The following is a 25,810-nucleotide window of genomic DNA, read 5'->3' on the forward strand; positions in this document are numbered from 1 at the left end:
TGCTGGAATACTGCCTTAAAAAGTTGAACAATCAGGTACCTGCATTTTTTTCTCCTTTGTACATTTTTAAAGTTGGCATCTACAAGTTTTCATTATAAGTTTACAGTTGCAAACAATGTTATTTCAGGATGTCATAAATATTGACATTTTAAAATAAAACTGTAATGCTATTCTTTAAAATGTATCCAACCAAATATAAATAGCAAGGCAATTTGATACCCACTATCCATTTTAAAAACACATAAACTTGTTTTTCTTTAATAGTCAAAAATTTTGTGTTATCTTTTGTTTTGGAAGTGCATTTCCATTTCATTTCCCTCCCATATTATCCTAATGCAATATACTTTTATGCTCTACAAAAGTAATATATGGAAATTGAAATTTTTAAACTCTTTTTATTTCCTGTAATTATAAGGCTCTACACGTTTAACATATCCTTCTGGATTAAGCTATCACTGTAGTTAGTCTAAAATTAATCAAAGCAATACAAATACTTATTTTGATAAATAATACTTATTTTGACCATCAAAAGTAAGGTTTTAACACACATGCATTTCTTTTTTTTAATAGTTGAAACCATAATTTATTGTTAAAAGTTCTATATCAATCAGCATTGAAATTCCCCCTTAAAAAGTTAGAGTACTTTGGAGGGGAACATTGTTTTAATTCTGATTCACTAAATTATTTGTAAACTACTGAATACTTTGAACGCATTCTTCAACAGAATCAACACATGCATTTCTTAGTCAGGGGGTGCTGGGTTATAAAGCGCTGATTGAAGGAGGTTTGGCTGTCACCAATATTTCATACAATCCCCTACGGGGCACCAGAGAAGGTCTCACACTTTGGGGCAATGGGTGGGAGTATCTGTTTCATAAAGTGGGAAAAGTAGAAAAGGGGAAGAGGGAAAGGACAACCACATGAGCTACCACCACAGCAGCTTTCTGAGGCAAGTGAATTTTAGGAAGGTGTGTATACACACACACACACACACACACACACACACACAAGGAAAGCTGACCAGTGAAAACCTTAAAACCATGCGTGCCCTTGCACCCTCTGGAAAATGTCAGCTACTTTGTGAAGCATGTGCACCTTAGTTCAAGACTGCTGCCTTAAGTGAGCAGGCTAACTCTAGTTGCACTAACTTCTTTGTGTGAGTACATGTGGGAGCCCCTTGGATGGGGTGTATCTAGTAAAGACTTCAGCTATAAAAACAGGGCTCGCTCACGCAATCACGTCAATGTGTCACAGTGACCTTTTGGAGCTTAACAAAGAACAAATTTGTCAGCTTCAGAAAATCAAAAACATTTAAAGAAATAAACCAAAAGGGGTAGATACAGTTTACTTATTATTTAGCATAACCTTTCTGTAAAGTAAGCCAGCAAATATGGATATACATACGCTTTGACTCAGCATTACTAAGAATTTACCTTGATGAAATAGACATATGTGCAAAGAGATTTGCCACAGTCCTACTTACAATAGTAAAAACAGAGATTAATTGATAGCACATCTGTATAATGGAATATGATCATTGATTAAAAATGTTGAAGAAAACTATATGGGGGAAATATTCACAATATATTGTAAAGAGGAGGAAAGAGCTTTTTTTTTTCTTTGCATACAGCATGAGAATTTGGGGCGGTTAAAAATACACATAGGCATTCATAGCTGTGCACATGCAAACATACACGTATGCATACAAAAAAAAGTACTAGGACACATATAACCAATATGTGATTATCTTTTAGAGTGGGTTTATAAAGAACTTCCAATTTTGCGTTTTTCTGTTTTCGAATATTACCCAACTTGACTTCAGGTGAGCAAGTATTGCTTTTTAATTAGAAAAAGGTACTTTTCCAAAAAAAAGAAAAATGCACTTTTCAATGAAAAAAATAACCACTCTTCTTTAAAAAAACCACTTGGAAGTCATTTAACAATCTTGAAGAGTGTAAGTGCCAGGTACTGTGCTGGCCCACACAGCTACAGGAATAAACGATCCCATTCCTCTACTCTATCCGGAGGATGGGGTTGGCAGGTCTGAGAATTCTTGAAATAATGAAAAGCAGATACTGTGTAAATCTCAAGCCACTGAAGTTTCCCAGATTGCTTTGCCTTTAAGAAAAATGCCATGTTCAAATTAAAAAGCTAAACCATCTACAATGTCTCTACAGTCACTGAAAGCCAATTTATTAATTAGCATTAATTGTACCTTACATTTCAAATTCTATCACTACATTTATCATTTTAATAACAATGTTAAATAAAAGAGAAGAATTATTACTTAACAACTTAATCTTCAAGAGGCAGAAGTGCAGAACTTTAGAGTTCATCCTTAGTTTTGCTTCCTTGCATAACATACGTTAGGGAGAGAATCAGCACTTGTTTGGAAAGGCAGCAGCTGACACTAAAACAACATTACTGAGATTAGCAAACTGAAAATTTATGAAGCACAAATCTTAGAAAAATTTGCCATTGTGTTTCTCATGTTTACTTGTGATGCATACTTTATGTACTGTGTGCCTAATTAAATGCAACAGATTATGAAATGTTGAAATGCCAAGTTGCGTATAATGGAATATGTAGCTTATTTACACTGTAAACAACTTCACCTCTAATAAATAGTTTCTCTCTAATCAATATGGTTTCATCCCCATTATGTGATTCAATTTGAAAAGAGGGATGGAAGCCAGATACTGTTCAATTTTTAAAGTTAATGGTATTAATAAACTAAATCTCATTTCACTTCTCTCTTTCCCAAGGGCGCACATCCAGTAAACTTTATGTAAGGACAGAAAGGCTGGACACTGCAGATAACCACACGTGTGCATTCCCTTGAGAACCCACAGGGCACTTGAGAGCCAGACAGACCTGAGTGTGAATCCCCGCTCTATGATTTCCTAGCTGTGTTACCTTAGTCCAGTCACATCACCTAAGTTCTTTCCTGGTCTACAAGACGGGATACGATGCCTTCTCCCCACAGTGCTGTTGAGAATGGTAAAGGATATACCCTCTACAGTCTACGCTGACTTCCTGTCGTCACTAACGTCAGGACACCCTTTCCACGGGAGTTCTGGATTCTGGGAGAGCCTGTCCCTGCTCCCAGTGCTGGCAGGGTCCTGGCAGTGGGGACTAGACAGCAGTGAGAGAAGGGAAAAGGGGTTGCTCCCCTCACACCTGAGCATGATACACTTCCTCCCAGGAGGGTGACACCTGACTAAGAGCTCCTGTTTGCCACACACCTGTGGGGCGTGGTTCTGCACAAACAGCTGACGGCACTACCCCTGCCTTCTTGTCCCTCATCTCTCCCGCCCTAACACAGCCACTTGCAGGACAAGGCAGTGGATCTAGAATTTGTAGGAAACCTGGGTTTAGATCCTACCTGTACCTATATTTATAACAGCAGCCACTTATGGAGAGCTCATTTAGGGCCAGCCATTTTACCAGGAGTTTCACATTATTATCTCATTTAGCCTCACAAAAACCCAATTTGATGTAAAAACTGAGGTCAGAAAGTTTAGGTAACTTGCCTGGGGTCACTGCCTTTCCTGTGCTTTTTCCACTATGCCTTGTCTAATAAGACTTGTTTTGGTTTTTGTTTGTAATAACTTTTAAAATTAGTTATCTATTTTATACATATTAGCATATATATGTCAACCCCAATCTCCCAATTCATCCTCCCACCACTGCTCTACCCCCTTGGTGTCCATACGAATAAGACTTGTTTTTTATTAATATTCTTCATAAAAATTTTTAAATTGTTTATTCAATTTTATTTTCCACTGTACTAAATGGCTAGGGCTACCAAAGTATAGCCTATTTTTTCAGTGTAAAATATTTCAGCTCCTTTATGGTTAAATGTGAGCTAGCCCAAGAATCCAGACCATTTTATTTTCTTTTTAGAAAGTAAGTTCCAAATTGTGAACAACTGACTTAAAAACCAACTTTTGAAACACAATCTACTTCTAATAAGAGAACTGAACAAACAGAAATTCCATTTCCATAGTATTTGAAATAATTTAAAACAGATTCACTTGTCAAGTACTGTATTTTTTTTTTTTTTTTGAGGCTGTGAAAAATTCTATTGCCATAATGTACTGACACCCTTACAGTTTGGCTTTGCCCTTTCTACTCTATGCGTGATAGACTGATAACTGCTCATGACATTCACAAAGAGGCTCATCTGCAAAAGTATATAAAACGTCAGCCTTGCGGCCATAGTACATAAAGAACAGATGACACCATTCATTTCCCTAAAACACGTGCTGAGGGGTGGTTCTAAATTACCACAGACAATGTTTTCAGTTAAAGATTTTTTCCTTTAAAATTACCTCTCCCATTAAAAAATTAAAAAATGTATTAGGTGTACAACTGAATAAGTTACTCTATAGCCTCCACAGAAAATCTCTTTGACAGATTTTGAAACAGTGACATCACAACTGTGAAACTGACTCCCATCAGCCACACTGAGAGATGGAGCCATCTCTGAAGGCAACACATCAGCACCCCAGAATTAAAACTCAAGAGCAGTCCTTAAACAATAATGGACCAGATTTTTTGTCCAGATAAGTTTCATGTAAATCTACTTCCTGTAACAAAATATCAAAATGGATTCAGTGTCCTATGTAAAGAAATCCTATAGTCAAGCCTTTTGTTTCATGGAAACGCTTATTTGTTCAAAACCTCTCCCTACCAAATACACACCCAGTTTCTTTTCTTTTTAAAAATTCATAAAATTTCACTGAATTTATTTAAAATAGGAATACCTATCCTTAAAAGGTATCCTACCCTTTCAACACATAATTAATTCTTACTAAAATGAACCATATGCATTTTTAGAGTAAGGAATATACCTAGGGTAGGTCTACTCAGAGACTAAGAATACACACAACCCCACTCACCCCCAACCCCCACCCTGTGCCCACTCTAGCTCTCACCATTTTTTTTTTTTTTTTGGCACACGGGTTTAGTTGCTCCGTGGCATGTGAGATCTTCCTGGAGCAGGGATCAAACCCATGTCCTCTGCATTGGCAGGCAGATTCTTAACCACTGCCCCACCTAGGAAGCCCTCTAGCTCTCACCTTTAAGAAGCCTCTGAAAACCTAGGGGTTGGGGGCTGCTAGCACACTAGTTTGTCAGTGGTCAGAGCATCTGTTCTCCCTTTCTGTTGGAAACTTTATGAGGCTCTATATATACAATATACCTAGCCAGAAAACTGGTTGAATGCATGACAAATTAGCATTTATTGAGCACTCATGATATACCAGGCCCCATACTAGGGAGTCTACATATATTATCTCATTTAGCCCTTGTACCTCTGAAGAAATTATCATCTTACTTACAAGTCAAAAAAAATGGGAACTTCAAGTGAAATAATTTACTCAGTGTCACATTGCTACTTAACAGTGGCAGAGTGGAGTCTGTTTCTGTACCTTCCTATATACTGAATGTACAGTCATCTGGAGTTAAAGTCCCAATTTCTCAAAATAAGTGACATGAAATGATAGTACCACTGCCTAAACGGAACACAAGGAACAACACTTAGTTTTGGTAGAGAATCTGGTGTACCTGCAGGGCAATGGTGTAAATATCTAACTTCAGGAAGTCAAGAGGGAGAAAAGGAAACTATTTATACCAGTATTTGAGAACTTCTCTGACTTGATTTTTTTTTTTTTTTCTTGGTCGTGCACTGCAGCTTGCAGGATCGTATTTCCCTGACCAGGAATCAAACCCAGGGCCATGGCAATGAACGCACTGAGTCCTAACTACTGGACTACCAGGGAATTCCCTCTCCCTTGATTTTCGATACAGTTACCTAACACTTTTTTGGATTTAATTTATGTCCTTTAATACCTTGAGATGGACCATTAGCTCACTGATTTTCAGCCTTCCCTCTTACTATGTGTATACCATATAAATATGGTATGTATATAAAGTACACACACATACATATAAATATTTAAAGCTATAAATTTCCTTTTAAGCATGGCTTTAGCTGCATTCTATGAATTTTTATTTTTATTTTTTTGGCCACACCATGCAGCTTGTGGGGTCTAAGTTCCCTGACCAGGGTTTGAACCCAGGCCCTTGGCAGTGAAAGTTTGGAGTCCTAACCAGTAGACCACCAGGGAACTCCCATCCCATGAATTTTGATAGGTGCATTTTCATTATCATCCAATTAAAATATTTTCCAATTTCCACTGTGACTTCATTAACCCATGAGTTATTAAGAAATACAGTGCTTTATTTTCAAACGGGGATTTCTACTTACCTGTTATCGACTTTTTATTTGTTTAATTCCATTATACTCAGAAAACATACTCTATATTTAACATTAAAGTTTACTTATTTTTTAAAATAAATTTATTTATTTTTACTGGCTGTGTTGGGTCTTCTTTGCTGCACACGGGCTTTCTGTAGTTGCGGAGAGCAGGGCTACTCTTCGTTGCGGTGCGAGGGCTTCTCATTGTGGTGGCTTCTCTTGTTGCAGAGCACGGTCTCTAGGCGTGCGGGCTTCAGTAGTTGCAGAGTGTGGGCTCATCACCAGTTGTGGCTTGCGGGCTCTAGAGCGCAGGCTCAGTAGTTGTGGTACACAGGCTTAGCTGCTCTGCAGCATGTGGGATCTTCCCAGAGCAGGGATCCAACCCATGTTCCCTGCATTGGCAGGTGGATTCTTACCCACTGTGCTACCAGGGAAGCCCTAAAATTATTTAAAATTTATTGAGAGGTGTTTTACGGCCCAGAATATAGTTAACTTTCAAAATGTTCTGAAAGTGCTTCAAAAGAACATGTATTCTGCAGTTGTTGGGTACAGTGTTTTATACATGTCCATTAGGTCATTTGCTAATCATGGTGTTCAAATCTTCTGTATCTGTGCTACTCAAAGTGTGGTTCCAGAACCATCAGTATCAGCATTACCTGGGAGCTGCAAATTGTCAGGCCTCACTGTAGAATCTTTGAATTAGAACCTCTGGGAATAGGGTCCAGGAATCTGAATTCCAACAAGCTCTCCAGATTATTCTTTCTCTTTTTCCTTTTTAATAAATTTATTTATTTATTGGCTGTGTTGGGTTTTCATTGCTGCATGTGGGCTTTCTCTAGTTGCGGCAAGTGGGGGCTACTCTTCATTGTGATGCGCAGGCTTCTCATTGAGGCAGCTTCTCTTGTTGCGGAGCACAGGCTCTAGGTTCACAGGCTTCAGTAGTTGTGGCCTGTGGGCTCAGTAGTTGTGGCTCAGGGGCTCTAGAGTGCAGGTTCAGTAGTTGCGGCACACAGGCGTAGTTGCTTCACAGCATGTGGGATCTTCCCAGAGCAGGGATCAAACCCACGTCCCCTGCATTGGCAGGCGGATTCTTAACCACTGAGCCACCAGGGAATTCCCATCTCCAGATCATTCTTAAGCTTACTAAAGTTTGAGCAGCACTGTTCTATATCCTCATCATGTGTGTGTGTGTGCATGTGCCTGTGTGTGTGCACGTGCATGTGTGTGTGCATGCATATATATGTGTTTCTTCTCTGATAGAAAGATGTGAAAATCTCCTACAGTGATTTTGTATTTATGTTTTCCTTTTAAATTTTATAAGTTTTTGATTTATGTTTTCTGAGCTTCTGCTATTAAGTACACACAAATATAGAACTGCTACGTCATTAATATTGTGTCTCTATCTATAGTAAAACTTTTTGCCTTGAAGTATTTTTTATCTGATATTAATAGAGAAACACCAACTTTCTTTTGGTAATTGTTTGCATATTGTATTTTTTTCCCATACTGTTGTACTGTCATTTTCATTCTTTCTGTGTTGTTATGCTTTAGATATGTCTATTAGAGAATACAAGTAATTAGGTTTCATTTTTATATCTTATTTGACAATATTTGCCTATTAGTGTTTAATTTATTTACATTTAATACAATTACTGATATATTTGGGTTTAAACCTATCATCTTACTAAATGCTTCCTATTTGTCCCACTTACTATGTTCTTTTTTCCAATCCTTTCTTGCCATCTTTTAGAATGCTTATTTTCAAAAATCATTCCACATTGCCTTTTTTATTAATTTAGAAGTTATACACTCAGTATTCTTTAGGCACTTACCTTAGAGATTATACATTCTTGACTGTCAAAGTCTAATATTAACTGGTACTTTTACATTAATTGGCATTTTACCATCTTTTGCAGAAAATGCATGAGCATGAGAACACTTACCCTCCCCTAATAACTTAAAAGGCATTATTGTGTATTTTAATTCTATATGTATTATAACCAAATAGGACTTTATTATTTTAAACAATCAATATTCATTTAGACTCACATACACATTTACCCTTTTCTTTGTTTTCCACTCCTTTCTGCATCTCCCACCTTCTAGGAGTATTTTTACTTCTGCCTGTACTTTTGGTACTCTCTTTAGAGAGAAAATAGGGCAAATTCTCTCAATTTTTTACTGAAGATGTCTTCATTTCGCCTCTCCTTTCAAAGATCATTTTTGGCAGATACAGATTTCTAGGCTGACATTTAATTTATTTCATCTCTTTAAAGATATCATTCTACTATATTGTAGCTTTACTGTTTTCACTAAGTAATCAGTGGTCAGCCTAACTGCTATTCCTATGAAGCCACTGTTATTTTCCCCTCTGGCTGCTTTTGTTTTGACTGTGTTCAGTGTGGATTCCGGTTTAATCTATCTTCTTTTGGAACTGTAACTTTTCATAAATCTAGGGCTGAGAGTCTTCCATCAGTTTTGGAAAGCTATCAGCCTTTACATTTCAAATATTGCTTCTGACCCACTATTATGTTTGCTTCTGGGACTACAAATACATTTACATTAGACTTCTTACTGTATTCTCAATGTCCCTTACTCTCTTCTCCTGATTTTCTATCCTATAGTCTCTCCATTCTTCAGCATGGTTATTTTCTTATGACCCATCTTCCAGTTCACTAATTCTCTCTTCAGCTCTGTTTAATCTGCTTTAAAATCCACGCAATGAATTCTTAATTTTGGTTACTGAATTTTTCACTCTAAAACTTCCATATGACCTTTTTTATGGTTCCCAGCTCTCTGACAAAATTCTCCAGTTTGCTTCTTATTTCCTTGGATATACATATATACATATCATAGTATTTTACAGTCCATATCATATTCTTTTATTTTCTAGAGTTCAGTGGATCTGATTCTATCGTCTGTTATTTCTGTTGGTTTCAGCATATATTGTTATGTCTTCTTGTATGTTTTTTTTTTTCTGATTGTGTTCCCAGTGTCATATTTGCTTTGTTTATAGAAACAACTTGAAGCCTAGAATGCTATCTTCCCCCCAAAAAATTTATATTTGCTTTGTCCAGGCACCTATGAGGACTAGCAATCCAATTCAAGTACTAAGGTATTGTGAAATGGAATTACAGTCTCTGTGAGAGTCTATGTACTTCCAATGCACCCCTGCTAGTAGGATATAGCTCTGGTGGTATCAATACAAGTCCTAACACAAAGCAAGGGAAAAAAGGTGTCCTCCCTTCATAGGTCCTAGATACCTAGACACCAATTCCCAGCTTCTCAGCCTTTCAAAGTTGTCAAAAGCACAGCTTAACCTCTTAGTCATTCTCTCAGAATTGACAAACAACCTGTGGAAAAGTCATTACCCCGGCCTCATTTTCTTCTTATCTGCAAATTCCCAAAGCAACATCATCCCTTCAACTATGAATTTAAGTGAATGATTCCCAAGCTAAAGCCTTAAACTTGACCTTTCTCTTATATTTCCAAACTGAACACTTCCCAACTGGGATACTGATGGCAATGCAAATCTGGCATAACTATCACAAATCTTTAATCTCCCCTCCAACAAACCAGCATTTCCTAAAAAGAACCAAAAGATAAAAAAAAAAAATTTTTTTTAGAGAGGAAAAAAAAAAAGAGAGAGAGGAAAAAAGAAAAAGCCCCCAGAATGTTCTCACGTGTTTCCTATATTAGCTAACACCACCATCTTCAATTATATTACTCTTTCCTTCTTACATCCTTATCCAATTGTTAACCAAATCTCCAAAATATCAGTTCTATCTCCAAAATACTTTTAAAATCCATCCCTGTTTTCTACTTTCAGTGGCTGAATTTGAATCCCCACCACCTCACCAATCTCCTATGTAGTCACTCTCATTCTAATGTCTTCCCCTTCAAATTGACCTCACACATTGGTGCTAGATTTATCTTTCATGAGTCTGATCACATCACCCCAACCCAGAAATCCATATTGCTCTTATTTTATTTCATAGCACTTATTACCATATGGCATTATATATATGTTATTATTTATAATTAAAATATAAGATATGACATAATTATATATTATTTTTATGTATGTGTGTATATATATACATATATATATTAATTATCCTCTCCTCATTAGAATGTAAGCTCCACGAGGACAGAACCTCTATTGTAGTCACTGTTATATGCAGCAGAGTGACGAGAAATCACTCATTGAATGACTACTATATAGTTAATTAACTAACGCAAAACAGACATCTAAATTGCTCCACCTCATAACTGTAGGCATAATTACAGATATCTAAACATCATAATTGCAGACCTTCCCTGATCAGGTTCCAGCCTGATTCTCTATCTAAATCATTTCTTCAACAAATACTCATTGAGTGTCTATGTGAGTACAGTCTGCTAGGCATTCAGGATATAGTGCTGAATAAGATCACAGTCCCAATTAACAGGGAATTCACCATCTATCAGAGAAACAGTATTAAACAATTCATTACTTAGTTACAATTGTGGCAAGTGTTATCAAGGAAAAGTATGAGAAGCTATGAGAATATATAATGGAGGACACTAACTGGAAGTTCAGGGAAAGCTTTCTTGATGAACTGACATCTGAAGTGAGCTCTGAAAGAGCAGTAATTACTAAAATTTTTACACATATGTGTAATCCTGTTGGGGGTGGGGTACAGGATTAGACCATCCAAGGCAGGAGAAACAGCATAATAATAACTATCATTATATTTTTTCTTACTCTTGGATAAGCACTCTGCTAGGTGATTTACATATATCTTCTTACTGAAACCCCCATAACCTTATGAGGTACATGCTATTTTTATTCAAATGATACATACAAGGAAATGAAGCACAGTAAGGTTAAATGATCTGCCCAAGTTCACAGAGCTATTAAGTGGAGGGTACTTTCCTAATTCTCAGTAAACCCCTCCTGGTACCATATTCCAAGATGACACCCATATGCACTGGTACAGTCCCCTGGACAGCTTTGGTATCCTGTCAGCAACATATTTGTCTGTCTCCCTCAAGAAATTTGACATTTCTCAGGGAAAAAAACCTTATCTCATTCATCTTTCTTTGCCACAGTGCCAAACACAGTGTCTGGTCATAGTAGGTATTCAGTGCCTGTTGAGTGAATTAGGAAAACAGCCCCAAATCCTGGTACGTTCCTTTAGATAGATCAAATTAACTTTTACTGTATGTAGCTTCTATTCTCAAAATCCATACTTGTTTTAGAAAAGTAATATACCCTCCACATAAGCTGACAGAAGAAAGGACAAAGGAAGCCCAAGAGCACCTCTGGAGAACGCCAGATCTCCTGGGTGGAAGTACCACAGAGTCGATGCAAGCGGGAAGCCAGGAGCCTTGAACTCAGAGCTGATTCTGATCAGGTCTTTGTCCCTTAGGCTACACTGTATTTCCTCTTTTCACTCCTCCCTACCTACTCTCACCCTGCTCTGGGCCCCCAGAGGCTGACCTATATGCCCTCGGGCTTCTGGCCAAAGGAAGTCACTGGTAGGAGATGAGAAGAGACCGAAAGTAAGGTCAGAGGATTTGTTCCCCTGACTCCCTCACCATAATATTGCCTTTACTTAAGGTTTCAGTTACTGGCCTTCTCCACGCGGCTTCTATGTCTTAGCTGGGTTCTGATAATCCTCCTTATCTCTTCAGGCCAAGGGGTAGTAACAGAACCAAGCAGTACCAGCATTATCCTTTATAGGTTCCCGATACTCTGCCCACACTTCTGTAATAGTCGCTTTATTAAACTCTTCTCAAATTATTCTAATTTGAGTGTGCCCTCTGTTTTCTGCTGGGACCCTGACTGATATATTGGCCTGTTGGTCTGACCACAGAAATGAAGCAGTGGAAAGGTGAGATGCAATAATGGTGGACAAGCAGGAGGAGAGGTTGACAGGAATACTCGAAGGGAAAGAACAGACAAGGAGGTGAAGGGGACAAAAACTGGAGGGACCATGATTCTGATTACAGCTTCTTTTTGATAGGAAAACTCAAAAAAACATCTAAGCTGGAAATAGTCTTTCTATCCTCAGTTGGGTATCACATCAAATGAGTATTAGAGACGCCCTCAAAAAAGATTCCCCTAAAATAAATATAATACCTGACATCCCTGCAGCAAGCTTTAGGCACCAAGCTAAGCATGGTGCTGATTGTTTGTAGAGAAGGACAACAACAAAAAAATCAGAGGCCTCCCCTGTTTTCTTTAAATCTTGCAGATATGCCTTATCTGTACTTGTGTTACAACATCCTCAAAGCTCTCATCTTCTTACAACTTGCTTCTTTGTTCTTTGCACACTATTTAATGATGTCGCATCTCCACTAGGACACACACTCAGAGACTTTATAGAACAGAGGGCCTGCAGCCGTCTTTTAAGACAATGTGAAAGAACCACTTTCACAAAATAGCTGCCATTTTCCTTCAACTTGTCTCCCGTTCACCAATTGCATACTTACAGTAGAAATCCACTTCTGCCTTGTGTCTACTGCCAGAGTAACTGAAAAGGCTTTTATGGATAGCTGGAAAAGATACTGTAATTTGATAGTCATGTTTTTTTCCTGCTCTAATTATTATTTTAACGGGCTTCTTCTTATTTTAATAGATTTTTTTAATAAGGAAATCTTACTTACAAATTTTAATTAGCTTACTGAATATTCACTGCTTTGGAATAAGTAGTTTAATGAGTAAGGAGACCTCAGACTACTAACTAGCCTGGAGTCTCTAAAGTAGCTTAGGGGGAAATGATGCAGCCCTAGTGACATAAGCCCAGCCTGTGCCTCACAAACCAGGACTCTGAGCTGGGGCCCCGGGGATAGAGGAATCACACTGTCTCTTTCAGGGAAAAAAAGTAAAAATCTATTCTATTCCTTTTTATCAAGAATCTCTATGTAAGAACCTCCAGTTCTCCCACTCACGAAGACTTGTGACTGTTATCAAATCACTTAACTTCTCTGAACATGTCTCCTCATCTGTAAGGGTTATATAATTTTTTCCACATTAGACTGTTATAAAATTGGGTCTTATGCACCACTTTAAAAGCTCTAAGATACGTTAGTTGAATGAATGTATGAATGTATGAATGAATGAATCTTAATGCTGCCAATTAACCATTCTGTCATTTCAGCTTCTCATCTGCTAAAAAAAAAATCAATCTTTTCTTTACAGTACACTTCAATTACAAAAGCAATGAAGAATAAGTTAACATTTTTCATTCTAAAAACACCTAGCAGAGAAAGTAGGGCCCAAGTTATTTAAATTCAAATTTGGAATCCGGAGAACAATGGAGTTTTTTGTAACTTACTAACTTGAATAATCAATGCAAGTTGGCTCTATTCCAAAAAGTAAAAGCATATTAACAACTGCCCCACTGATTAAGAATATATGACAGAGACTTCCCTGGTGGTCCAGTGGTAAAGACTCTACACTCTCAATGCAGGGGGCCCAGGTTCGATCCCTAATCAGGGAAGTAGATCCCGCATGCCGCAACTGAAAGAGCCTGCATGCCGCAACTAAATATCCTGTGTGCTGCAACAAAGACCCGGCACAGTGAAAGTAAACAAACAAACAAACAAATTTTACGAAAAGAATATATGACAATATAAGTATGATTCTCAGTGTTTATGACATTTGAAATCATTTCTTTTTTTGTGAATTTTCAGGGTATTATGTAAGAGGGGAACTCCAGCTTATTAAATCACACTAACCCTTAAGAAATCAGAGATTTCAAATTCTGGGTTCAGTCTGCAATTCTATGTTAAGGATATTTATATTTATAATACATTAGCACAAATTAACATAGGACTAAAACAAATCGTAAAATTTTTACTTAGCTGTTCCTATTTATATAGTGAACCTGAAAAAACTATAAAATATATTAACTTAATAAGCCCAAAACCAGACTCCTGAGCTTCCCCCCAAAACCTGTTCCTCCCTAATCCTTCCCAATACACTTAATGACAACTCCATACTTCCACTGCTCATGCCAAAAATGATAGTGTCATTCTATCAGTAAACCCTCAGCTGTACCTTCACAATTATCTGGAATGCAGCCACTTCTGATGGCCTCTACTACTATCCTCCTGGTCAAAGCCACCATCATTTTCTGCCTGGATTATTGCATTGGCATCACAACTGTGTCTCTGCTTCCCCTTGCCTCCCATGATCTATTGTCAATACAGCTACCATGGTGATCCTGTTAAAGCTTAGGTCAGATCATGTCACTCCTCTGTTTTCCATCTCAGAGTAAATGGCCGAGTCATTACCACAGTCTAAAAGGCCCCTGTACCACTTGGACCTCACAGTCTCTCTCACTTCATTTCCTACCACTTCCCCTACTCGCTCAGGCTACTTTTACCTCAGAGCCTTTGCATTTTCTTTTCCCTCTGCCTGGAATGTTCTTCACCAATTAGCCACATGGCTTGGTCATTCATCTCCTTCAATCTTTATTGAAAGATATTCTCAGGAGCGGGTTTTCTTTACCACCCTATTGAAAATCACAACATTTACCTCCCTGTTCTCCTTCCCTCCTTTCTCTCTATAATGCCTATCCCTTTCTAATTTATCATTTAATTTACTTACATTATCTATTTGTATCCTCCCAGGAAAATCTAAGCTTCATAAGGGCAGGTTTGTTGTCACTGTGTAACTTTTTAGTCAAATGAAAAATATATATACAAAAAAGGGCCACACATCATAAGTACAGGGCTTGATGAATTTCCATAAAGTGAACATACCCATGAAACCATCAATTAGATTAAGCAACATTCCCCTTTGCAATCACTGTTCTCTCAGGGGAAATCACTATCCTGACTTTTAACACTAAGATTAATTTTGCATGTTTTTGAACTTTACAATAAGTGAAATTATACACTAAGTGCCTGACTTCTTTCACCTGGCATTATGTAATTATATACAGTCTAGTTCATTCATTCTCATTGCTACATAATATTCCAAACATACATAAATATACTACTTTTATTTACCCATTTTCCTATTGATGGACCTTTCCATTGTTTCTAATTTGGCTACTACACTGTTGCTAAGGATATTCTTATATATACCTTTAGGTGACATGTACACAACTCTAACAGGTAGGGCAGGGAGTTCAGCCTGTTAAGTTCACAGATGTCTCTTCCATCCCTAGCACAGTATCTGACACATAATAGGTATTACAATAAGTTTTTTGCTAACAAATGAATGGAAATAGTCTTTTAAAAATTCTGTTATTTAGATTTAACAATTCATATATGACTTGCTAGGCTTATATATGTAGGTTTGTAATGCATAAAAATTAAGTTAATCTCTTTTAAATCTACCACTTAATAAAGACACTACCAACATTACCACTAAAACCCCTTGAATATCTCTTTCTAATCCCATTCTAATTAACTGAATGTTTTTTATCATTCCCTTTTCTTTCTTCATATTTAACCAAATATATGTGTCCCCTAAACACTATGCTGTTTGCTTAGTTTTTAACATTATAAAAATGATATCATACTATATATATTCTGCAATTTGCATTTTTCACTCAATATTAGAATTCACACAAATTGATGTATGTAGCTGTAGATCATTCTTTTTTCACTGCTATATAGTAATCCATTGTAGGATTATACCACAATGGATTTATCCAGTTCTCCAGTCAATGGAAAAGTGGCTTATTTCAAGGTTTTTTTTTGCCATGTCAAACAATGTTACTATGAATACTGTTACATGTCTCCTAATATACACAGACAAGAGGTTTTTTAGGGCAGTTTCATCATGGATTGGATGATATGTGTATATTCAAATTTATAAGATAATCCCAAGTTTTCCAAAGTGGCTATGCCAAATTTACATTCCTACCGATAATATTTAAGGGCTCCTGCTGCCGTATATTCTTACCAACAGTGTGCAGGCATTGTATGATCAGTGTTAGGATTTTTGCCAATCCAGTAAATATAAATGTTATTTTACTGCAGTTTTAAAATCACATTTTCCTAATAACTAATAAGAAGGATCTTTTCATATAATTGACCATTTATATTTCTTATTCTATGAAATCCTTGTTTGTGTTTTTTGCCTATTTTTCAAATGGGTTTTGTCTTTTTCTTATTAATTTGTAGGAGTTCCCTATGTATTTTGGATTTTAATTCTCTTGCTTATACACTTACAAATACCTTCTTACAGTCTGTGGGCTGTCTTCACATTTTAAAAAGGTTTTGTTTGAAATAATTTCAAACTTGCAAAACATGGTGCAAGAATAAAAAGAGTGTAAAGAACATGTATGTGTGCCCTTTGCCCAGATTCACTTTTATTAACATTTTGTCCCATTTGTTTTATGATTTTTGTGCACTCAAACATGCACACTCTCTCTTGCTATGTGTGTGTGTGTATATATGTGTTTATATATGCAGACACACACAGACACATAAACATACTTTTTTTTCCTGAACCATTTGAGGGTAAATCACATACACCATGGCTCTTTACCCCTAAGTAAGTTAGCGTGTGTTTCTTAAGACTAGAGGTATTCTCTTATATAACCACAGTACAATTACAAACTACAATTTACTTTAGAAAATTTAAGCCAATAATTCTTTTACGGCATTTTTCCCTCCAGCAGAGGATCCAGTCTAGGGTCAAGCATTGCATTTACATGTCATGTGTCTTTAGCCTCTTTTAATCTAGAACATTCCCATGGCCTTTCTTTAACATTTTTAAAGAACACTACTCCCTCCACACTTTTTTTTTCCTAATAGAATATTCCTCATTATGGGTTTGTCTGATGTTTTCTAGTGATTAGATTCAGGCTGCATTCTAGGGCAAAACACTACATGCAATGTCCATTTGTCCCTCTTTGGTGATGTTGATTCTAATCACCTGGTCAAGGTTTTATTCCATTTCTCCACTCTATAATTGCCTTTCTAAAAAAATATTCCTTGTAACTAATAAAAGCCCTATGGAGAGATACTTTAAGACCATGTTCTTCATACAAATATCGTCCTAGATTTAATATCTATTGATAATTCTTGCCTGATCCAATCTTTACTAAAATGGTTGTATCACGTTGATGTTTCACAGTCTTTATTAAGTTCTTTGATAAACATCCTACCACTGAATTTATCCACCTTTTCCTTTCCTGCTTACACATTGTGTCTCTTTAAAGACTATTCTCAAAGTACTAAAGATATTTCCTTACATTTTCTTCTGAAGATTCCTGACTTATTCATAATTATTAACTATTTTAAGCAGTATTTTAAGTATTTCAAGCAATAAAGAATAAATCCATTTCATACACTTTGAATCTAGCAAAAATAGTATTGCTATCATTGCTTGTTTTCAGTGGGTTTCAATGTTTTAAAGTTAGCTTTGTATATGCACAACTTCTGAATTCTACATTTAATTGTATTTTAGAATTATGTATATTCAAAACACTGTTTTTTCTCTATAGAAATCAGCTTACCTGTCAGGTCTAGAATATTCTCTGCTTTCACTTCTAAACAACTTAAACAAAAGGATACTAATTAAAAAGGCTAGCGACTGGACCTCCTTGGGGGTCCAGTGGTTAAGATGCCACACTTCCACTGAAGGGGGCTCGGGCTTGATCCCTGGTCCGGGAACTAAGACCCTGCACGCTGCATGGTGTGGCCAAAAAAAAAAAAAAAAAAAAGCTAGCAACTGATGTCTTTAATAGTGAAAATGATAACATTGTTTCCACATCAGAGATGTGGGGAAAAGGAATGGTTGAGGGGAAATAATATTTTTAAGCATGAAAAAGGTAAAAAGGAGAGGAAATTGTCACAATTTAACACTGAATCTTACACTGATTGCTGAAATTCTCCATTTCAAAGGCTGATCTGGGAGAAAAAAAAAGGTCATAAGGTCTACTTTTTAGACAGAGAAATACATCTATGTCTATATTATTTCTATCTCAAGCAATTACTAAAAAATTTCCAAAACTGAACAAAGTTATTTTTCTATAGAAAACCAGTGAAATGAATATAGCAACTATTTTTTTAAAAATTGGTACATGGGATCCTAGCCTATTTTAGAAACAGCACAAAATCTCCCTAGTTCAGAACAGTCAGAAGGAAATTCTTCTCACTCATTACACAAGTATGTGTTAACAAATCCTACATCACCCACACAAGATGCTACTACACCAAGGAAAAACTAGGATTATATTGATTTTCAAAAAATGTATATAACCTGTGTTATTCTCCAGTGGTGAATACGTTAAAGTAAAAAAGAAAAGCAAGAAAAGGAGCAGAAACATGAAACACCTTAATTTAAACTAGACCTGCAAACATCTGAATTCTAAGTCAGAGAGCTGTTGTGAGAGCTGGCAAATTAGACTTGGTATCATCAGCTGGTGTTCAGCACAAGCCCAGTCCTTTCACTGACATTCATGGGAAATGCTCACACCAGAAAACACCCACTTGAAACGAATATACTTTAAACTTCATCTTCCCTATCTGACCCAGCATATTTTACTGTCCCTTAGTATTTCGAGTGGCAGTAAGTACTATATATCCCAGATAGTAATGTGTTTTTTTTCTGATCTATGTGTTTTTTATTAATTGAAGTACAGTTTATTTACAGTGTTACATATATATGTACGTGTGTGTGTGTGTGTGTGTGTGTGTGTGTGTATGTTCTTTTTTACATTCTTTTCCATTATAGGTTATTACAAGATAACCTACTGTGCTATATGGTAGGTGCTTGTGGTAGCAATGTTTTATGTAGCATATGTCTTTGTAAACTGGTAGCCCAAATCAATTATATTCCATTTTAAACTTTGCAAAAGGAATCAAGACATGTCACTATATCATAAGAGAACAACAATAACTTTTAAATGAAATCTTAATTATAAATCTAAGATTGCTCTGGAGGTTCTATGGAAAGTAATGTCAAAATAAGAGCTAGAAATCACCTTAAACCCAGACCATATTCTGTTAAATAACAATGACTTAAAATAGTGCTATGACGCAGCCACTATGGAAAACAGCATAGAAGTTCCTCAGAAAACTAAAAATAGAATTACCATATGATCCAGCAATCCCACTCCTGGGCATATACCTGGAAAAAACTATAATTCAAAAAGATACATGCACCCCTATGTTCACAGCAGCACTATTCACAATAGCCAAAACATGGAAACAACCTAAATGCCCATCAACAGAGGATGAATAAAGAAGGTGCGGTACACATATACAATGGAATACTACTCAGCCATAAAAAGGAATGAAATAATGCCATTTGCAGCAACATGGATTCAACTAGACATTATCATAGTAAGTGAAATAAGTCAGAAAGAGAAAGACAAATACCATATGATATCATTTGTATGTGGAATCTCAAATATGGCACAAACGAACCTATCTACAAAGCAGAAATAGGCTCACAGACATAAGAGAACAGACTTGTGGTTATCAAGGGGGAGAGGAGTTGGGGAGAGAAGGACTGGGTGTTTAAGGTTAACAGATGTAAACTATTACATATAGGATGGATAAACAGCAAGGTCCCACTGTATAGCACAGGGAACTATACTCAATATCCTGTGGAATAATAATGGAAAAGAACATTAAAGAAAGAAGAATGTCTAAATGTGTATAACTGAGTCACTTTGCTGTACAGCAGATTGGCACAACACTGTAAATCAACTATACTTCAATGAAAAAAATAAATAAAAATAAAATAAAATAAAATAAAATACTGATATGAAACTTTTACTGGAATACGAAGGGGATCTTTAGAATCTTGAATTTTAGATACATAAGAGTATTTCTTTAGAGGCTACTTTAAAATTTGTGTCATGTGACCTCTAGATACTATTGAAATTTCTGCCAAGGGTCAGTTTTTCCTTAAGTGCCATTGCAAGAACCAGTTGGTGACTACCACAATTGCATGCTATAAAGAAATGTTATTCAAGTGACAATCTATAAATAGCAATATGCGATAATGCCAATAGGATATACTTATTTTTTAAGGAGGTACAGTTGCTTGTTTACTTATCTCCAATTCTCAATCTAAAATACAAGTCTATCTGCCTAAAACTAACTGTATTTTTGTTAGAAGATGATAGCTAACTTCAGGGGCACAATTCATTACAAACGGACATTTAAAACAACGAAAACAAAAGAAGCAGGGATAGGCAATGAACTTAATTCTTCTATTTAATGGATAACAAGAAAGCAAAGAAATCTTTGAGACCCAAATATCGTAGCATGATTATCAAGAAAGGACTCTGTGAATTCCTCAAAGCTTTTACCATAGAGCTATATTAAATTTCCTTTTGGCAACAAATAAATTGGTTTCTCACTGGTAGAAGCTTAGACCAGTCATCTAAATCGGGAAAGCATAACTACATGCTGTGTACTGAAGAGTCACGTTTTAAGTGTAAACCATGTCTCTTCCCATGGCATGTTTATGTTTTTTTCTATATAAGATTTACACTAGGGCAGTGGGTGATTATCTTGATTCCTTGACATTTAGGATTAAAAGAAATTATCTAAGCTTTAAAAGCTTGCATAAAAATGTGGAAACATCTATATTTTCCTTATATTTTCTTTGATGATGAAACATTTGGATATGAAATTTGATAGGAATGCCCTGAGGAGGAAATAGGGTTCCTGTAATCAGTTGGGAAACAAGACAGACCCATGGAGTCCTCTCTCACCTGTGACACTGTGATGCTGCATTTCTTGGCCAGCTCCTCTTTGGCTTCTTCACTAGGGTAGGGGTTGCTGAGGTGTGAGTAAAAATATTCATTCAAGATTTCTGTGGCCTGTTTACTGAAGTTACGCCTTTTTCGTCTATGAAAGAACCAAAAAGAGAATTGTAGTTATAATCAACATTACCCAAAGAGGGCTATATTACTTAGGATCATACAAAAAAGTTAGATTTCTAGTTTTAAACATTCTTAGGGTATAATTTATCACCATGATACTGTAAATTATATTCATGGCATCCTCCATAGAGCTATCCAACTCAGTTAAGATGTAGGATAACTAAGAAAAATACTAGAATGTGAGGCAGAATTAACTTCATTCTTTAATTTATTCAACAAATACTTATTAAGGATCTAATGTGTTCTAGATATTCCAGCTGGAACAAAACAGATTAAGTCTATTAGGGAGCTTAGGGGGAATTAGAGGGTTAAGAGAGAGAGTAGAAAGTTAAGGGGGACTTCCCTGGTAGCGCAATGGTTAAGAATCCGCCTGCCATGGGAGATTGGGATTGCCATATATACAGTACTACTACTAAAAAAAAATCAAATTGTACACTTTAAATATATGCAGTTTATTGTATGTCAATTGTATCTCAATAAAAGTTCTTAAAGGAAAATAAAAATCCACCTGCCAATGCAGGGGACGTGGGTTCAATCCCTGGGCCGTAAAGATGCCATATGCCACAGAGCAACTAAGCCCGTGCACCACAACTACTGAGCCTGCGCTCTAGAGCCCAAGAGCCACAACTATGGAGCACATGTGTCACAATCAGTGAAGCCCGCGAGCCTAGAGCCCGTGCTCCGCAACAAGAGAAGCCACCACAATGAGAAGCCTATGCACCACAGTGAAGACTAGCCCCCACTTGCTACAACTACAGAAAAGCCCATGCGTGGCAACAAAGACCCAACACAATCAAAAATAAAAATAAACAAAATGTTTAAAAAAAAGAAAGAAAGGGGAAAGAAAGACATGGAGACAAGCAACACAGAAATAAATAATTATAAATTATGGTGATCATGTTAAGTATCATGAAGGAAAAGTATAAGGTATAATGAAAGTGTCTAAGAAGGAAACGTAACACAGATTATAGAGTCAGGAAAGGTTTCCTTGAAGGAGTGACATTTAATCTGAGATCTGGAGAATGTGAATGACTTACACAAAGAGTATAACGAAGAGGAATGAGCAGAGGGAATGGTCTTCAAATAGGAAAAAAGCTTGGAAAGTCCAAAGGGCTAAAGGAGGCTAGAGCACAGTAAAAATCAGGGAATATGTGAGATGAGTCTGGAAGGATGGACAGGGGCCAGATTACACAGGCTTAGTGGACCCCATATGAATTTTTGAATTGTATTTTAAGAGCAATAGGAAGTATTAAAGGTTTCAAGTTTTACATTTTAAAAAGATTATTCTGACTACTGAGAATAGCTGGAGAAGGACATGAAAGGAAATGCAGAGATATTTAAGGAGACAGCTGCACTGGTCAAATTGAGAGATGGTGGTAACTTGGCACAGGGTGAGAATAATAGAAATAAAAAGATTCAAGGTCTATTTGAAAGGTAAAAGCAATAGGACTTGATAATAAATTGGATGGGGGGAGTGGGTGGGGAAGACAGAGAAGGAAGGCAAGGGAAAAAATACATTGTTTTCTGGATTTTTCTGCTTAAGCAACTGCCTGGACTGAGGTATGATTTGCTCACCAGGGAAAGAACAGGGGAGGACAGATTCTTTGTTTTTACTAGCAGAGGGGTGGCAGAATGTCAGAAGATCAAGTATTTGTTGACAATTTATTTCAAATGGCAAAAATGCCATTTATATTTGGGTCGTCTTATTAAGATTTTAAAGAATTTCAGCCTGAAAATTAGCATTTGTCAGATTTCACTTTTAAATTAAATTCTCCAGTAACTGGAAAACACTTTCCCCAAATAATTTTCTTAATATTATCATACAAATAATCTTAATGACCTTAATTGTGATATCCCATACTCAGGAAAGATAGCATCAGTAGGCAGTTGTAAATGTGTATACCCTATGAGATTCTTCTAGTTAAAATGATGTCACACATGGCAGGTTAAGTATGTGATCTATGTTTCAACATTAAGGGAGAGTCAAGGGAGCAAGAAATCTAGGTCTGATCAAAACATCTCAAGTTATGAGCCCTGAAATTTCTTAATTTCAATAATTTTTTGGAAGGTTAAACCGTTGTTTCCTGAGGGATGAAGAAGCGATTCAAGATGTACTTGGGGATTAAAATCAACAGGATTTGATGATGAATTGGACGGGGGAGGTGGTGGGGGAAGACACAGATGACGGAGAGGTACACCAAGAATAGCAATCGGCATTTTTGCAGGAGTCATGCATTGCTTGACAAGAAAAACAAAGCCCTGACCTGGGGCACTTTGAAGAGGCAGTCTGATGAGTGGGTAGCTGGGTGAGTAGGGTGGAAGATGTCTAGAATAGATACTGAAACTGTCAAACTTACAATTACCTGGCCCACAGATAATGTTTGTTGAGACAACACAATAATGACCTGCTTATAAAAATCTAAGTTTCTGGCTTCTTATGAAAAATTGGAAGATCAGCCACACCAGGCCCACCCACATTCTCAGAAAGCAGTCACAGGCTAAAGCTAAGTGATGGCTGTCCCCTCAGATACGTACTCATCTGCTCTAATCCTCACTGCCCCTCATCCAGGTAAGTAAGTGAGCTTGTGACTTAGTCTGAAACATGAAATCCAGTGGCAAGACTGGGTATGGTGGAGTAGATCACACAAGGGCATTTCTTTGGAAAATGAGGACTTATGAAAGAAGGAATGAGCAGAAACACACGGGGAGAGCAAAAATAAGTTTGGCTCATTTATCAGCTTTGCCTAGGAGTGGTTTTAGAAAACATCGAAAAAACCTCAGAGAACAAATTTATGGGCAGAACAGAATACATCACCCCAGACCGTCTGGTTGCATCCAAACTACAGCACTTCTCCTAGAAGAGTAGAGGGGCCTACACAAATTTATTCCTAACTGTTCTGCACTGGTACATGCTTCGGCTTGTCCAATTACCAAGAAAATGTGAGTATGGCTTTACAAAAAGCCAGAGTGAGCAAGGGAATCATATATCTGAATGAGCATGTTTGCCTAGAGCAGAAAAACCTTGCCTTCTCAGTGCAGAGGGCTTGCTAAGAGGCACTACAAGAATAGATGGAACCAGAGCTCAGTTATTTGCATTCACTTGAAGGCGAAAGAGAGAACTCGGTCTCACACTTCATTTATTTTTTAGAAAAACATTCTGTAGAAAATGCCGATTAAGCATTCCGCTAAGTTTCACTTCCCCCAAGGTTCACCACACTCTAAATGGCTATGCCTCAGGCCAGTGTGCAGTGGCGCATCAGTCCCAGGGCTGTGTCGCATCAGCATCACAACATTACTAACAGCAATCTCTGTGGGAGAAGGGACTCTGCTCCAAGCTCTGCCACCTTCTCGCCCTGGCTCTGCTCACTCCGGCTTGTTAACTGACTTTCTCTTCTTGGAAGAAAAATAAATCATTTAGGTGTATACATTATGAATGCAGTTATGAAAAAAAAAAAAAAAAGAAGAGCATGCATGCTGAAAAGAATGGGAAAGTATCCACAGAAATAAGGATAGCAATTGGGTTAGGAAAGATTCCTTTCTGAAGAAAGTACTTTTAAATATCTTTGTTACATAATACTTCTAATCAAAATGCTCAAAGTTGACAATTTAAAAATGTCTTCTTGTTTTCTGATGCTACTTGCCTTAACTCTTTGAGTTATTATATGTATTAAGTGAAAATATTCACTCATCTGGTTAGTCAATAAACTATTTTTCTGCAGCCTATGACGGGTAAGACGCTGGAATTGTGGGGAACATAAACATGTAAGACTTGGCCACTGCTTTCCAGGACAACGTGACTTACTGGGGAAGAGAAGAAACGATTCTGAAGAGCTACAATGAAGGCAATCTGAATGAAGTTTGGTCTGGAGAACTGTATAAACATAGCATCAGTTGAAGAGAAGGCAAGGAGCAGTCCAGTGGAGTGATTAAAGCAGGCTTCCTGAAAAGGGAGCATTTAGAGCAGGCCGGGAAGGAGGAGCAGTCTCACTAAGTCAACACACGTGAGCACCGGCCCATCCCAGGCTCTGTGCTAGACTCCCTCCCAGATACCAACGCATTACTGGAAACCAAGCTGGGGTTTGCTGTGGAAGGCTGGGGGTAGGGGTTGAGGGGTAGTGGTGGAAGAGGTGGTTAGACAGAGGAAAAGAAAGAATTCTTTTAGACAGATGAGACCAAAAGGTAATTCATTTTGGATTAAACACAGCAAAGAACAATTTAGTGATATATTAAGAACACTAAAAATGTTCACATTTTGATCTAATAATACCATTTCTGAGAATTAATCCTCAGGAAATAATTCTAAAGATCAAAAAGGTTGAATGAATAAAGATTTTCACTGAAAGACTAATTCCAATAAAAATCTGTCTAAAATAGAACCTTCTCTCCATGATTTCCTCTCCCTTTACCTTGTTTTTATTTTTCCTCACAGCACTTACCATTCTATCACATTTCATTACATCACTGAACAGAATACTACGGCATATTTGTTTACTTGTTTATTGTCTGTTTCCCCAAGTAGAATGTAAACTCAACAGGGGCAAGTATGTTAACCTATCTTGTTTACCTTTATATCCTCAGCACAAATAAATATTTGTAGAAGGAAAGAAGAAAGGAATTGGAAGGAAGGAAGAAGTTATCATGGAAATTAATAGGGACAACTTAAATGTTCAAAAATGAAGAAATGGCT

General features: G+C 36.9%; 1 protein-coding gene across 4 annotated transcripts in view; it reads right to left on the bottom strand.

Moving 5' to 3' along the window:
• The window catches only part of PBX3 (PBX homeobox 3), a 221,324-nt gene that overhangs the window by 14,525 nt on the left and 180,989 nt on the right, over window positions 1–25,810 (bottom strand). For all 4 annotated transcript variants that reach the window (XM_057723575.1, XM_057723578.1, XM_057723574.1 and 1 more), the window contains exon 5: window positions 20,953–21,088. In XM_057723575.1, coding sequence (XP_057579558.1) covers window positions 20,953–21,088 — 136 coding nt within the window. The remainder of the gene's footprint in view (window positions 1–20,952; window positions 21,089–25,810) is intronic.

The sequence above is a fragment of the Hippopotamus amphibius genome, chromosome 2 (assembly GCF_030028045.1).
Source record: "Hippopotamus amphibius kiboko isolate mHipAmp2 chromosome 2, mHipAmp2.hap2, whole genome shotgun sequence".
In the NCBI taxonomy this organism is placed as follows: Eukaryota; Metazoa; Chordata; class Mammalia; order Artiodactyla; family Hippopotamidae; genus Hippopotamus; species Hippopotamus amphibius.